This window comes from Jaculus jaculus, chromosome 9 (assembly GCF_020740685.1).
Source record: "Jaculus jaculus isolate mJacJac1 chromosome 9, mJacJac1.mat.Y.cur, whole genome shotgun sequence".
NCBI lineage: Eukaryota > Metazoa > Chordata > Mammalia > Rodentia > Dipodidae > Jaculus > Jaculus jaculus.
In genome coordinates this window covers 133,597,538-133,610,132 of record NC_059110.1, presented here as the reverse complement: position 1 = coordinate 133,610,132, position 12,595 = coordinate 133,597,538, and the positions used below count along the sequence as shown (strand labels likewise).

General features: G+C 46.8%; 2 protein-coding genes across 4 annotated transcripts in view; one reads left to right on the top strand and one right to left on the bottom strand.

The window, feature by feature from the left end:
- Positions 1 to 2,262: 2,262 nt before the first annotated feature.
- Pecam1 (platelet and endothelial cell adhesion molecule 1) overlaps positions 2,263 to 12,595 on the bottom strand; it is a 75,631-nt gene continuing 65,298 nt past the window's right edge. For 2 of the 3 annotated variants that reach the window (XM_045158477.1, XM_045158478.1), the window contains one exon: positions 2,263 to 3,310. In XM_045158477.1, coding sequence (XP_045014412.1) covers positions 3,291 to 3,310 — 20 coding nt within the window. In that variant the 3' untranslated portion in view covers positions 2,263 to 3,290. Of the gene's footprint in view, positions 3,311 to 10,838; positions 10,862 to 12,595 lie in introns of all 3 variants that reach the window. The other variant, XM_045158476.1, reaches the window with a different exon arrangement.
- On the top strand, positions 3,911 to 4,994 carry LOC101595229 (protein archease-like). The gene has a single exon (XM_045158479.1). The coding sequence runs from the start codon at positions 3,928 to 3,930 to the stop codon at positions 4,429 to 4,431; it is 504 nt and encodes a 167-aa protein (XP_045014414.1). The 5' UTR covers positions 3,911 to 3,927; the 3' UTR covers positions 4,432 to 4,994.

Genomic DNA, 12,595 nt, shown 5'->3' with positions numbered 1-12,595 from the left:
AGGTTTCACTGTGGCTTTCATTCATGACCTTCAAGTCTAGGTTGGAGAATGAGTTCAGCTAGCCAGTGAGTGATAAACAGAGCCATCAGTATCTACTCATGACGGGGGTGGCTGACTTTTTGGGGCTCCCCGGAAATGGATAAATAGACCACGTTTGCGTAAGACTGACCTTTCTTTCTTTCTTTCTTTCTTTCTTTCTTTCTTTCTTTCTTTCTTTCTTTCTTTCTTTCTTTTTCTTTCTTTTTTTCTTTGTTTTTCGAAGTAGGGTCTCACTCTGGTCCAGGCTGACCTGGGATTCACTATGGAGTCTCAGGGTGGCCCCAAACTCATGGCATTCCTCCTACCTCCGCCTCCCGAGTGCTGGGATTAAAGGCGTGCCCCACCACGCCTGGCTCTAAGACTGACCTTTAATGACAGGTTACACTGTGAAGACACAAGGAGGCGTGGATGCTCTAGGACTTACTTTTGGTTTTAACAGCTAGTTAGGAAGGCTGGAGCCAGGGTTCTGGCTTTAGAGAATTGAAATATATATATGGAGGGAGAGAGAATGAGACAGAGACAGAGAGTAAGTGAGTACGGGCGCACCATGGTCTTCAGCTGCTGCAAATGAAATCAAGATGTATATGCCACTTTCTGCATGTGGCTCTATGTTGGTTCTCAGGAATGGAACCCCAGGTTGTCAGGCTTTGCAAGGAAGTGTCTTTAGCTAATGAACCATATCTCCAGCCGAGAAAGAGAGGCAGATAGAGAGAATGGGCACGTCAGGGCCTCCAGCCACTGCACACAGACTCCAGATGCATGCGCCATGTTGTGCCTCTGGCTTACATGGGTACTGGAGAGTGGAACCTGGGTCCTGAGTGATCTCTGCAGCCCAGGCTGAGCATTCTGATGGAGCACTGGCTCTGAGGGGAGTGGGGTGAGAAGCCACTAGAATGAATGGGTCTTGAGGACTGGGGTGGGGAAAGGGCCAGCAATCACAGTGAGCCACATGTCCAGTGGTATTTATGTGAATTTCGAATGTAACAGGCCATCCTGCATTTTATTTATTTGAGAGAGGGGCAGATAGAGACAAGGGGCATGCCAGGGCCTCCAGCCACTGTAAACAAACTCCAGATGCATGCGCCACCTGGTGTATCTGGTTTATGTGGGTACCAGGGAATTGAATCTGGGTCCTGAGCGATCTCTTCAGGTTTTGTTACTAGTATATCCTAAATGATTAAATGAGCCATATAACTGAGAAAAATCTTTGTTGTTTATCTGAAATTCAAACTGAACTAGGCATCTTGGATTAATTCATATTTATTTTTATTTTTATTTGGTTTTTGAGGTAGGGTCTCATTCTAGCCCAGGCTGACCTGGAATTCACTCAGTATTCTCAGGGTGGCTTTGAACTCATTGCAATCCTCTTACCTCTGCCTCCCAAATGATGGGATTAAAGGTGTGTGCCACCACACCCAGCTTAATTCATATATTAATTTTATTTTATTTAGTCAATTCTTGTACTGACTTGGACTGACCTATTTTCCAGGGATGGCCAAGGAATCATCATTGGACTAAGGCATCAGACAATAGCTTTTTTTTTTTTTTTGAGAAGGACAAAAGCAGATTTTAGGGATGGAGAGATGGCTTAGTGATTAAGTCATTTGCCTGTGAAGCCTCACGGCCCAAGTTCGATTCCCCAGTACCCATGTAAACCAGCTGTACAAGGTGGTACATGCATCTGGAGTTTTCAGTGACTGGAGGCCCCGGCATGCCCATTCTCTCAATCTCTCCCTCTTTCAAAAAAATGAACATAAATAAAATAAAAAGTAGATTTTATTAAGGAAAATATAGAAACAGACTCCTGAGAGAGTGGGAGGGGTCTCCAAAAGAGAAAGGGGGTTGCTAGGTCAGGGGCTTGAGGCTGGGAATATAAAGGTAAAAAGCCCCAAATTGTCAGGGCAAACGTGCTTGGCATTTTAGGTGACATACAAAGATGGAAAGGGTAAAAAATGAGGAAAAGGTACATGCTTGAGTTAGAACTCAGAAAAGCAGGCAGACTCAGCAATGAGAGTCTGTGAGCAATCACCTGCCAATGAATGGCCTTTAATGATGCAAGTGTCTGATAATCAAACTACCAACTGGCCCTTGGTCTACGTGAGTCTTTGCTAACTCATAAGAGCAGCTTGGTTCTCTGTGAGTCAGAAAGCTTGGGGAGTCCTTGAGGGTTACTGGGAATCTGTTTGCATATGGCCTATCTCAGAAGATGACATGTCACATCTGTGAAGAGTAAAGATCAAATTTATTTAATACATCACCCCTCAGGGGTCCTGTGGTTATGTGGCTGAGGGGAACAGGGAAGGCAGTCTGGGTTAGGTATGTTTACTCCATGGCAAAATGGAACAACCCTCTTTCCATCTACTCAGAATACCCATGGAAACATCCTAAGACCTCAGGAGAGACTATTTCTTTAGCAAGAATAAATAAAGAAAAATTAGTGAGAAAAATGCAAATTTCATTTTTCTATTTAAAATAATATTTGCTGTAGACAACCATTTCTCAATCTGTTGGCTTCAGCACAGAAGAGGGAGAAAAAAAAAAAAACATAAAGAAAACAGGTGAGGAATCTCCGTGTTTGCTCCACATTCTCTATTTTCAGCATTGCCCCAGTCAATCTTGTCTTCAGATTGGCATTTCAGAGGAGTTACTCCCAGTTGGCTCCGTTGCCCCGTCTGTGGAGGGTAAAGGTCGCAGAGGGAATGAGGTGAAGCTGGTCAGCGCTGTACACTTCCAAAGAACAAGGCTCGTCCAGGGGTGCAGGTCTTTGAAAGACCAGAAGAAAAGGAAACAAAACAAAACAAACAAACAAACCAAAAAAAAAAAAAAATAGCCCCCAGTCTAGGCCTTTCTTTACTACAAAACAAAAACTGGTTTCTATGTAGGAAGACCCATGGAAAACCTCTTAATCTGTCTAAGACACAATGTTCAAGTTTCAAAATATTCCAGAGGTTTTACCTTGAACCTCCTCCCAACCTCCTCCCACTCTTCCAAATGACAAGGATGCTCCAACTTGGAAGGAGGGCCACGGGACAGCTAAACAGCCTCTGTGTGTCTTGTTATACCAAATGTTAACAAGGCAGGATGGACCTAAGGACTGATGGCTTGGCCTGAGAAATTGCTATGTTTGGTGGGGGCCGGCCAGTTCATAAATATAGGCACATAGAGCTCTTGGAACATGGGAATCATCTTCTCTTCTTGGGATGCTGATGTCCTCCTGGGACGTCCAGCTGCCTTCGCTGTCCTAGGTTTCATCAAGGGAGCTTTCTGTTCTCTGAAAGGACAAGAGACAAGACAAGCTGAGGTCAGCCACTCAGGATGGAGAGATGCGCAGAACGGAGCCGGCAGTGCGTGAAAGAACGGCAGGGGTGGGTGTAGGTCAGCAGGTAGGGTGCTCGCCCAGTGTGAGTGAGGGCCCAGCCTCAGTCCCCCGTATTGTGTAAAGCTGGATAGGAAAGCCGGGCGTGGTGGCGCACACCTTTAATCCCAGCACTCGGGAGGCAGAGGTAGGAGGATCGCCGTGAGCTCAAGGCCACCCTGAGACTCCACAGTGAATTCCAGGTCAGCCTGGGCTAGAGGGAGACCCTACCTCGAAAAACAAACAACCAAACTGGATATGGTAGCCTACTCCTGTTAACCCCAGAACTGGGGAGGTGGGAGGCAGGAGGATTAGGAATTTAAGCTCATTCTTAACTGCACAGCAAGGTCGGCCTCTGGGGTACATGAAATCTATCTAAACAAGCAGAAATGTTTCAAATGGGAACTTGTGTCATCTTCTCGCCTACCAGTGACTCGACCTTCATCCGACCTAGCACTGTTCTCTGTGCTAAGGATGTAAAATTCTGCCTCAAGAATTTCATATTCCAGAGTAGAGTGTTCGGTTCTGCAAGCATGGCTCAAGAAGAGGAAGATGTCAGAGATTACAATTTGACGGAGGAGCAGAAAGCGACCAAGGCCAGGTACCCTCCGGTCAATCGGAAGTACGAATATTTGGACCATACAGCTGATGCCCAGTTACACGCATGGGGAGATACACTGGAGGAAGCATTTGAGCAGTGTGCAATGGCCGTGTTTGGTTACATGACAGATACTGGAACTGTGGAACCACTCCACACAATAGAAGTAGAAACTCAAGGAGATGACTTACAGTCTCTTCTGTTTCACTTTTTGGATGAGTGGCTTTATAAGTTCAGTGCCGATGAATACTTCATACCCCGGGAAGTGAAAGTACTTAATATTGATCAAAGAAATTTCAAAGTACGGTCAATTGGGTGGGGAGAAGAATTTTCACTGTCTAAGCACCCTCAGGGAACAGAAGTTAAAGCAATAACATACTCAGCAATGCAAGTGTACAATAAAGAGAAGCCAGAAGTCTTTGTGATCATTGACATTTAAAAATAACAAAAAGAAAAAAGGAAAGACTCCTATGAAGAGCTGATAGCTTTTCTTCCTTCTGAGAAGATATAATGATTTGATTTCTAGAGTATTTTTTTGCCAAGTGGAAACTTACAGAAAAGAAAATTTTAACTTCCAGTTTCACTTTCAGAAACAGAGAATCAGCATACAGCCTGATAATGTATTCTTCAACTCTTGAGGAACCATTTGGTACCTTCTTTGTTAATTCCCTTCTATGCACCCTTCCGTGGAGCAGGAGCCCTCCAGCCTGGTCTCAGAAGGAATTACTCATTGCTACAAGCAGCAGTTGGGACTGAATCCAATTTGAAGTGGAGTAAGAAGCTGGGTGTGGTAGTACTATATGATTATGTCATCCCAGCACTCAGGATCCTGCGTTCACAGCTGACCTTGAGATATAGCAAGTCCCTGTCTTGAAAAGAATACCTTGAAAAAAATACACTTTTTTTGGTCTGAGCATGGTGGTGCACATCTTTAATCCCAGCACTTTGGAGGCAGAGGTAGGAGGATCACTGTGAGTTCAAGGCTACCCTGAGACTACATAGTGAATTCCAGGTCAGCCTGGGCTAGAGTGAGACCCTACCTCAAAAAGTACCAAAAAAAAAAAAAAAAAAGCATTGTAAATGTCCTCTAGCCCAGGCTAACCTGGAACTCATTATAACTGTGTAGTCCAGCCTGGCCTGAGAATCATAGCAATCTTACCTCTGCCTCCTGAGTGCAAAGACTAAAGGCGTAAGCTACCATGCCTGGCTGAGAAAATACATTTCTACATCTAAAGTTTTACTTTTTTATTTTATTTCAAGGTAGGGTCTCTAGTCCAGGTTGACCTGGAATCCACTATGTAGTCTCTGAATGGCCTTGAACTCACTATCCTCCTATCTCTACCTCCAAGTGCTGGAATTAAAGGCGAGCACCTCTATGCCTGGCTAAAGTTTTGCTTTTAACTTGGCTAGGGTATTTTCTGTATAATTAAGGGATGTCATGATTTAGATTATTTTGAGACAGCAGTCCTGGATTTTAGGTGCTTTTCCTGGTAGACCTGATAGACAGCACTAGGAGGAGTCCTGATTTTCTCTTTAGTTACCCCTGCCCTCCTCCCCCAGGTAAGGTCTCACTGTAGTCTAGCCTGACCTGGAATTCACTCTGTATGACCCAGCTGGCCTCAAACTCACAGTGATCCTCCTATCTCTGCCTCCTAAATGCTAGGAATAAAGGTATATGCCACCAAAAAAAAAAAAAAAAAAAAAAAAAAGAATTTCAGGGCTGGAGAGATGGCATAGCGGTTACGGCCCTTGCCTGTGAAGTCTAAGGACCCAGGTTTGATTCCCCAGTATCCATGTAAACCAGATGTACAAGGTGGCACATGCGTCTGGAGTTTGTTTACAGTGACTCTAGCATGCCCATTCCCTCTCTCTATATATATATGTGTGTATATATATATATATATATATATATATATATATATACATATATATATATACATACATACATACACACATATATCTATATACATGCATACATATATATATAGGCATATATATATATATACATGCATATATATATATATTCCTCTTTCTCTCTCAACTACATAAATTAAATATTAAAATAGAATTTCATATTCTATCAATTATTATTTAAATTATTTTTTTATTTTAGAGAGAGTCAGAGAGACAGAGGGAGAAAGAGAATTGGTGTGCCAGGGCCTCAGCCACTGCAATCAAATGCTAGATGCTTGTGCCATCTAGTGGGCATGTGCAGCCTTGTGCTTGCCTCAGCTTTGTGCGTCTGGCTTATATGGGATCTGGAGAGTTGAACCTGAGTCCTTAGGCTTTGTAGGCAAGCACCTTAACCGCTAAGCCATCTCTCTAGCCCCTAAATTTTAATTATTTATTTGCATGTGTGTTTGTGCCCACAAGAGCCTCTTGCTGTTGCAAATGAACAACCGATGCTTGCACCATTCTTTACATCGGGCTTATATGAAAGGCTTGGGAATTGAACGCAAGCTGGTAGGTTTTGAAAGCAAGTGCCTTTAACACTGAGCCCTCTCTCCAGCCCCATATTCTATCAACCGCTGATAAATGATAATTAATTAGACATTAATTAGCTCAGAGGTAGTGAGAGGACCCCAGGCTGGGCAGGGAAGGAATCGCAGGTGACTTAAAAGATCAGATTTTGGTGACTGGAAAGAAATTTGCAGGGTAAAAGAGCTGAGCAGACTGGGAGACAAAGTCGCACAGAGCCACATGGGAATGGAGAGCACAGATCAGGGTCCACTGGCCTGGACTTGCCATGGACGTAGGATGTCCTGGCACAATTCAGATGCAGGAACAAGAGAAGAGTTAGGGATTGCCAGGAGTCTCAGGAACCCCGCAGCTGGGCTCACTGGCATAATGAGGGTGAGCTATGACATAGTCTCCATATTGTTCTGGTCCTGCAGGGCCGGGACCTTTTGAAATAAGATGCAGAGCAGAGGGGCCCTAACTAAAGCCTGGCTCCGGCTCTTCCCATGCCAGGAGAGACCCGGATAAACAGATCAAGCAGGCTATGTGGCCCCAAAGGGCTGGCAGCTTGCCAGTGCTGGCAGCTGCTTCGGGCCATTTCCTCCAGGCCTCCCGGAGGAGGGAGCAGTGACCCTGGTGTCCAGTTTTTCTACAGGCCCGGATCAAGCCTCTTCCCAGATGCCTCTGTTCTCCCTCTCCTGGGGCCAGCAGTGCACTGAGCACTGCTGCATGACCAATGTCACCTGCAGGAAGGGTTAGACCATTGTCAACAGGGCCCCAGGGACTCGGAAGTGAAGGTTAACATGCTCATATCAGAGGACTGGGCTTGCTGTGCTTAAAAGTCAGAGGCCAGCCAGGCGTGGTGGCGCACGCCTTTAATCCCAGCACTCGGGAGGCAGAGGTAGGAGGATCACCATGAGTTTGAGGCCACCCTGAGACTCCATAGTGAATTCCAGGTCAGCCTGGGCTAGAGTGAGACCCTACCTCAAAAAAACAAAAAAACAAGGTCAGAGGCCAGATGTCAGCCTCTGAGCTGAGATGCAGAATCGTCCTGCTTCTGGTCAGAGCCTGGTGCCTACCACTCGGAAATGTCCTTTTGATCACAACAGCCCCCGCATCTCTAATTCCTATTTCTAGAGAGAACGCAGTGTGAGTACGTTCGGTATATCAGGACCATGCTGGTGCTCATTCGATCCCTTCAACAACTGCTTGAGGGGAGCCCAGTTTCCAGACGAGGAAAGAGGCCTTTAGAACAGCCACTGTAGGCTGGAGAGATGGCTCGGTGTTAGAAAGCACTTCCGGTGCAGGCACGAGAGCCTGAGGAGGACCGTCTCCAGGACCCACACAGATAGCTGGGTGTGGCCATGTGTTTCTGGGACCCCGGTTCTATAGGGGAGCAGAAACTTGAGGATCACTCATGAAAAAAAAAAGGAAAAAAATAAAACAGCAAACTCCAGGACCAGCACGAGACTCGGGCTCAAATCAGGCTAGGCAGAGGAGTGATGGAGCGGGGCACCTGGCGTTCTGCCCCGGCCACCGCAGACCAGGCCCCTGCAGCGGGTGGGCTCGTGCGGTCTGCAAGGGCACATGTACGTACATATACCACCCCCCACACGCGCCATACTGCGCGCACACACATCACACACGTCAGAGTACACACACACATACACACAAGCTAAAAGTAAAATCGAATAAGCAGTTCACCCCAAGTTGTAATGGCTAGTTGGGGGTAACCCAAGTTTGAAGGTGGGTCTCTGATACCTAAGTCAAAATCTGACTTTGGCTGAATCCATCACCTAGGGTGTGCATGTTCCCTACCTGTAGCAGAGGAATTTAAGAGTTAAAGTAAATCCTCCAACCACATCCACATTGCCAGAGAGCTTGATACAGAGATGATCAGAGATGGTCCAGAGATAACCAACTCACTTTTATATGGTATGGTGGTTTGGGGTTTGCAAAATTTCTTACTTAATCCTTTTTGTTTTAATTTTTTTTTTTATTTTGTTGTTGTCTCACTCTAGCCTAGCCTGACCTGGAATTCACTGTGTATTCTCAGGCTGGCCTCAAACTCACACTGATCCTCCTACCTCTGCCTTCCAAGTGCTGGGATTACAGGTCTGCACCACCACACGCAGCTTTTTCTTACTTAATCCTTAAGAAAATCTTTAATATATATTATTGTTGCTTTCATCATCATCACTACTATCACCATAACCACCAACATCATCACTACCTCCCCTTTACAGATGGGGATACTTAGGCTTGAGGAAGACAGGGGAACCCCCAAAAGGGTGGAACTCATTCTCCAGACACCTAAATCCCACTCCTGGGACCACTCCATCAGAGCCCATCTTGCTTCTGGTCCCAAGAAGAAGGGAAGGAGCCATAAATGGCCTTTTTGTTAAAAATTTTTTTCCTGTAAGAAGTCAGGATTCTCTCCAAAATCCGGAGACCCTCACATGTCCAAATTCATCTCCTTTCATTTAATTAAGTACAGGCTGTTCTCTTTCACGTTATCTGTCTGCATGGGTCACAAACACCATTTATAAACATGGCAAAAATGGCAGAGGAAAAATGAAGTCAGAATGTGCCATTGAAGCGAGTCAAACAATACCAAATTAGCAGTTGGCTAAGTGGCTGTCTCATTGTTCAGATATTTCCTCCAATATGTTTTCAGAAGCAACGGCCATTAAACAAGGGGGAATGATCGCCAGGTTTGATTTCAGGAAGGAAATTCCCTCCCATTTCCCTGCTGGGCAACTCAGTGAATTTTCTCCTGACCTATAGTGGCTGGTTATTAGCTTCTTTTATAAACAAAATCCATTTGCTCAAAGATTCAAAATTCATTTCCCAACGGCTGGGAACCCCTGGGCTCTGGCCAAATGGTTTTATTATTTTAGGGTTCAGGACCAACCCAAGTGAGTTCTTGGAGCATCCTGGGAGCAGTGCTTAGGTCCGCAGGGCAGCTTCTGGGGAAAGGGAAAGTCTCCTTGGCCCAGAGCTCAGAACCTTTGTCCAAAGCCACCCTTTGGATGGAAGAAGTCAGTCAGTCTGTCCTGCGGATGGCTTATCTCCCCCAGCGGCAGAGCCACAGTCACCACTGCGACGTGGAGGCTGGACAACTGAAACCGGCTTTGTCAGGGTCCCGCACTGTCCACGGGACAGAGTTCGCAATATTGCAGAGACAGTATCGTCACTTCTTGTAGTAAGGACGCAGTACTAGTCAGGGGGCGTCGAGACCTGGGCCCTATTCCTGGCTCTGGGTGACCTTGGGTTAGCTGTTCATCCAGTTACGACTCAGTTTCCTCATCTTTAAATGGGGCTCCCTGCCTTCCCAGTGCAGCGGTGATTGCACGCGCACAGGCGGCCATAGACTGGGGGGCCACACTTATTTCATTCCTCTTTTCCTTAAGTTGAGAGCTTTCCTCCATAAGGGAATGTCAGCGCCTTCCTGTCTGTCAAAGACATAATGAGCTCTGTTTTACAAGAATTCAGAGTTGGGAAAAACAAAGGAAGCCAGAGGCCCAGTGGAGGGGCCAGCAGAAGTCTCTGAAAGTTCCTCCCAGACCTGAAAAGTAGTTCAGGAGGTGAGTTCCTTATTTCTGAAGATCACATCACGCTGCCCTGTTAACTCCTGCGCTACTGGGCAGTGCAAAGAAAGGCTGCAAGTGGGAAAGGAGCTGGAAACAAGTCTGCCTGGATGGGACACGTGTGTGTGTGTGTGTGTGTGTGTGTCTGTGTGCGCGTGTCTGTGTGCGCACACGCACACATGTGGAGGTCAGAAAACAACCTCGAGGCGTCTGTATTCTCCTGCCTTTGAGACAGGCCAGTGGGGTCAAGATGAATGTACCCCTTTGTATTCTGCTGCTTCGTGTGTGTGCTGGGGAGTTGAAGCCTGGGCTGGCAGGCTTTGCAAGCAAGTGCCTTTCATCACTGAGCCGTCTCCCCAGGCCTCTTCCCCAGGCTGGCCTTGAACTCAAGACCCTCCTGCTTCAGCCTCCTGGGGGCTGGGACTTCAAGCATGCACTCCCATGCTCCTGGGCTTCGTCTCTCTTACTGGAAGAAGAACAAGATCTCTAGATTCCCAATCCTGTGGGAGGATTCCCAGGGTCCCGCTTCCTACGCAGGCTGATGCCCACGGTGGGACAGAAGCAAACTCAGAGCTGACCTGGGCCAGACCGGAGGTGGGCGAGCGAACCCTGCGGGTACTGGGAGATAGCTCATTGCTCTGTGGAACACTGACTGACTGACTGATGGACGGAAACAGTGCCTCATTCTGTAGCCCAGGCTGGCAATTCTCCTGCCTCCGCCTCCCAAGTGCGAGGGACACAGGCACGAACCATCGCGGAACACCTTTTCAACAATGATGGACATGAAATGCGTACTTACAGAGAAACTGTTTTCCATGACATCTGCAAAAGAAAAGACAGCAAGGTCACCTGATCTCTGGGGCTAGAGAGCGTCAAGGAAAGACGGAGGGGCACTGGCATAGAAGGGATCCCAGGCTACCCGCTGTCTGCACGCTCAGGTTCACCCCGCCTTTGCCCCCAGAGAAGCTCTTAGGGACCTGCTAGTCTCATGTAATAGGCATATAAAGTCCCCGGAATTTCACTTGATTGTGTGTGGGGGCCGGGGGGGGGTGCCCCACATAGCCCAGGCTGGCCTCGGACTTGATAAATACTTGACAATGCCCTTGGGCTCCTGGTCCTCCTGCTTGCACCTCCCAAGTGCCAGGATTATTTATAGCACTGTGCCATTATGCCTGCTTTATGTGGTGTGGATTGCACCTAGGGCCTCATGTACATAGCAGTAGGCAGCCTACCAACTGAGCGACATCCTCGTCATCTGACATTTATAACAGGGTTGTTTTTTTAATTAGTAGCACATGTTTTAAAGAAAAAAAAAATGAAAACAATTGGAAAGCAGAACGTAGCAAGTGAACATGACCCCTGATCTCACCCTCCAAACACAGTGTGGCCCTCCCTCTTTCAGCCATTTTCTGAGAAGGCCTTTTGGGAGGGCCAGGGGAAAGTTGTCATGATATGGCAAGTGACATTTTATATCCTGTCCTTTTCATGTGACATGACTTTGTAAGTACTTTCTGGTGCATTCTTGAGCATAGCTGATCAAGTGGCTATACCAAAATGATAATGGGTATGCAACTGTTTACCATTTATTTATTTATTTATTTGCGAGAGAGAGAAAGAGAGAGAGAGAGAGAGAGAGAGAGAGAGAGAGAGAGAGAGAGAGAGAGGGAGGGAGGGAGGAATAGAATTGGCACAGCAGACCTCCAGCCACTGCAAATGAACTCCAGATGCCTGAGCCACTTTGGGCATCTGGTTTATGTGGGTCCTGGGGAATCAAACTGGGGTCCTTTGGCTCTGCAGGCAAACACCTTTACTGTTAAAGCCATCTCTCCAGCTCAAAATGTTAGCTGGACTATGCTTATAAACTTTTGTTGTTGTTGTTTGAGGTACAGTGTCACTCTAGTCCAGGCTGACCTGGAATTAAACTATGTAGTCTCAGGGTAGCCTCAAACTCATGGCGATTCTCCTACCTCTGCCCCCCGAGTGCTGGGATTAAAGGTGTGCGCCACCACACCTGGCAACTTTTTTTTTAATATTTTTTGTTCATTTTTTAAAAATTTATTTATTTGAAAGCGACAGACACAGAGAGAAAGACAGATAGAGGGAGAGAGAGAAAATGGACGCGCCAGGGCTTCCAGCCACTGCAAACGAACTCCAGACGCATGCGCCCCCTTGTGCATCTGGCTAACGTGGGACCTGGGGAACCGAGCCTCAAACCGGGGTCCTTAGGCTTCACAGGCAAGCGCTTAACCGCTAAGCCATCTCTCCAGCCCAACTTTTTTTTTTTTAATTTATTTATTTGAGAGCGACAGACACAGAGAGAAAGACAGATAGAGGGGGAGAGAGAGAGAATGGGCACGCCAGGGCTTCCAGCCACTGCAAACGAACTCCAGACACGTGCACCCCCTTGTGCATCTGGCTAACGTGGGACCTGGGGAACCGAGCCTCAAACCGGGGTCCTTAGGCTTCATTGGCAAGCGCTTAACCGCTAAGCCATCTCTCCAGCCCCCAACTTTTTTTTTTTTTTTCATGTACTGTCTTGCTATAGCCCAGGCTGAC

Bases quoted from the DNA above. Each gene is read 5' to 3' on its own strand.
- LOC101595229 (XM_045158479.1), top strand. From the start codon at position 3,928: ATGGCTCAAGAAGAGGAAGATGTCAGAGATTACAATTTGACGGAGGAG.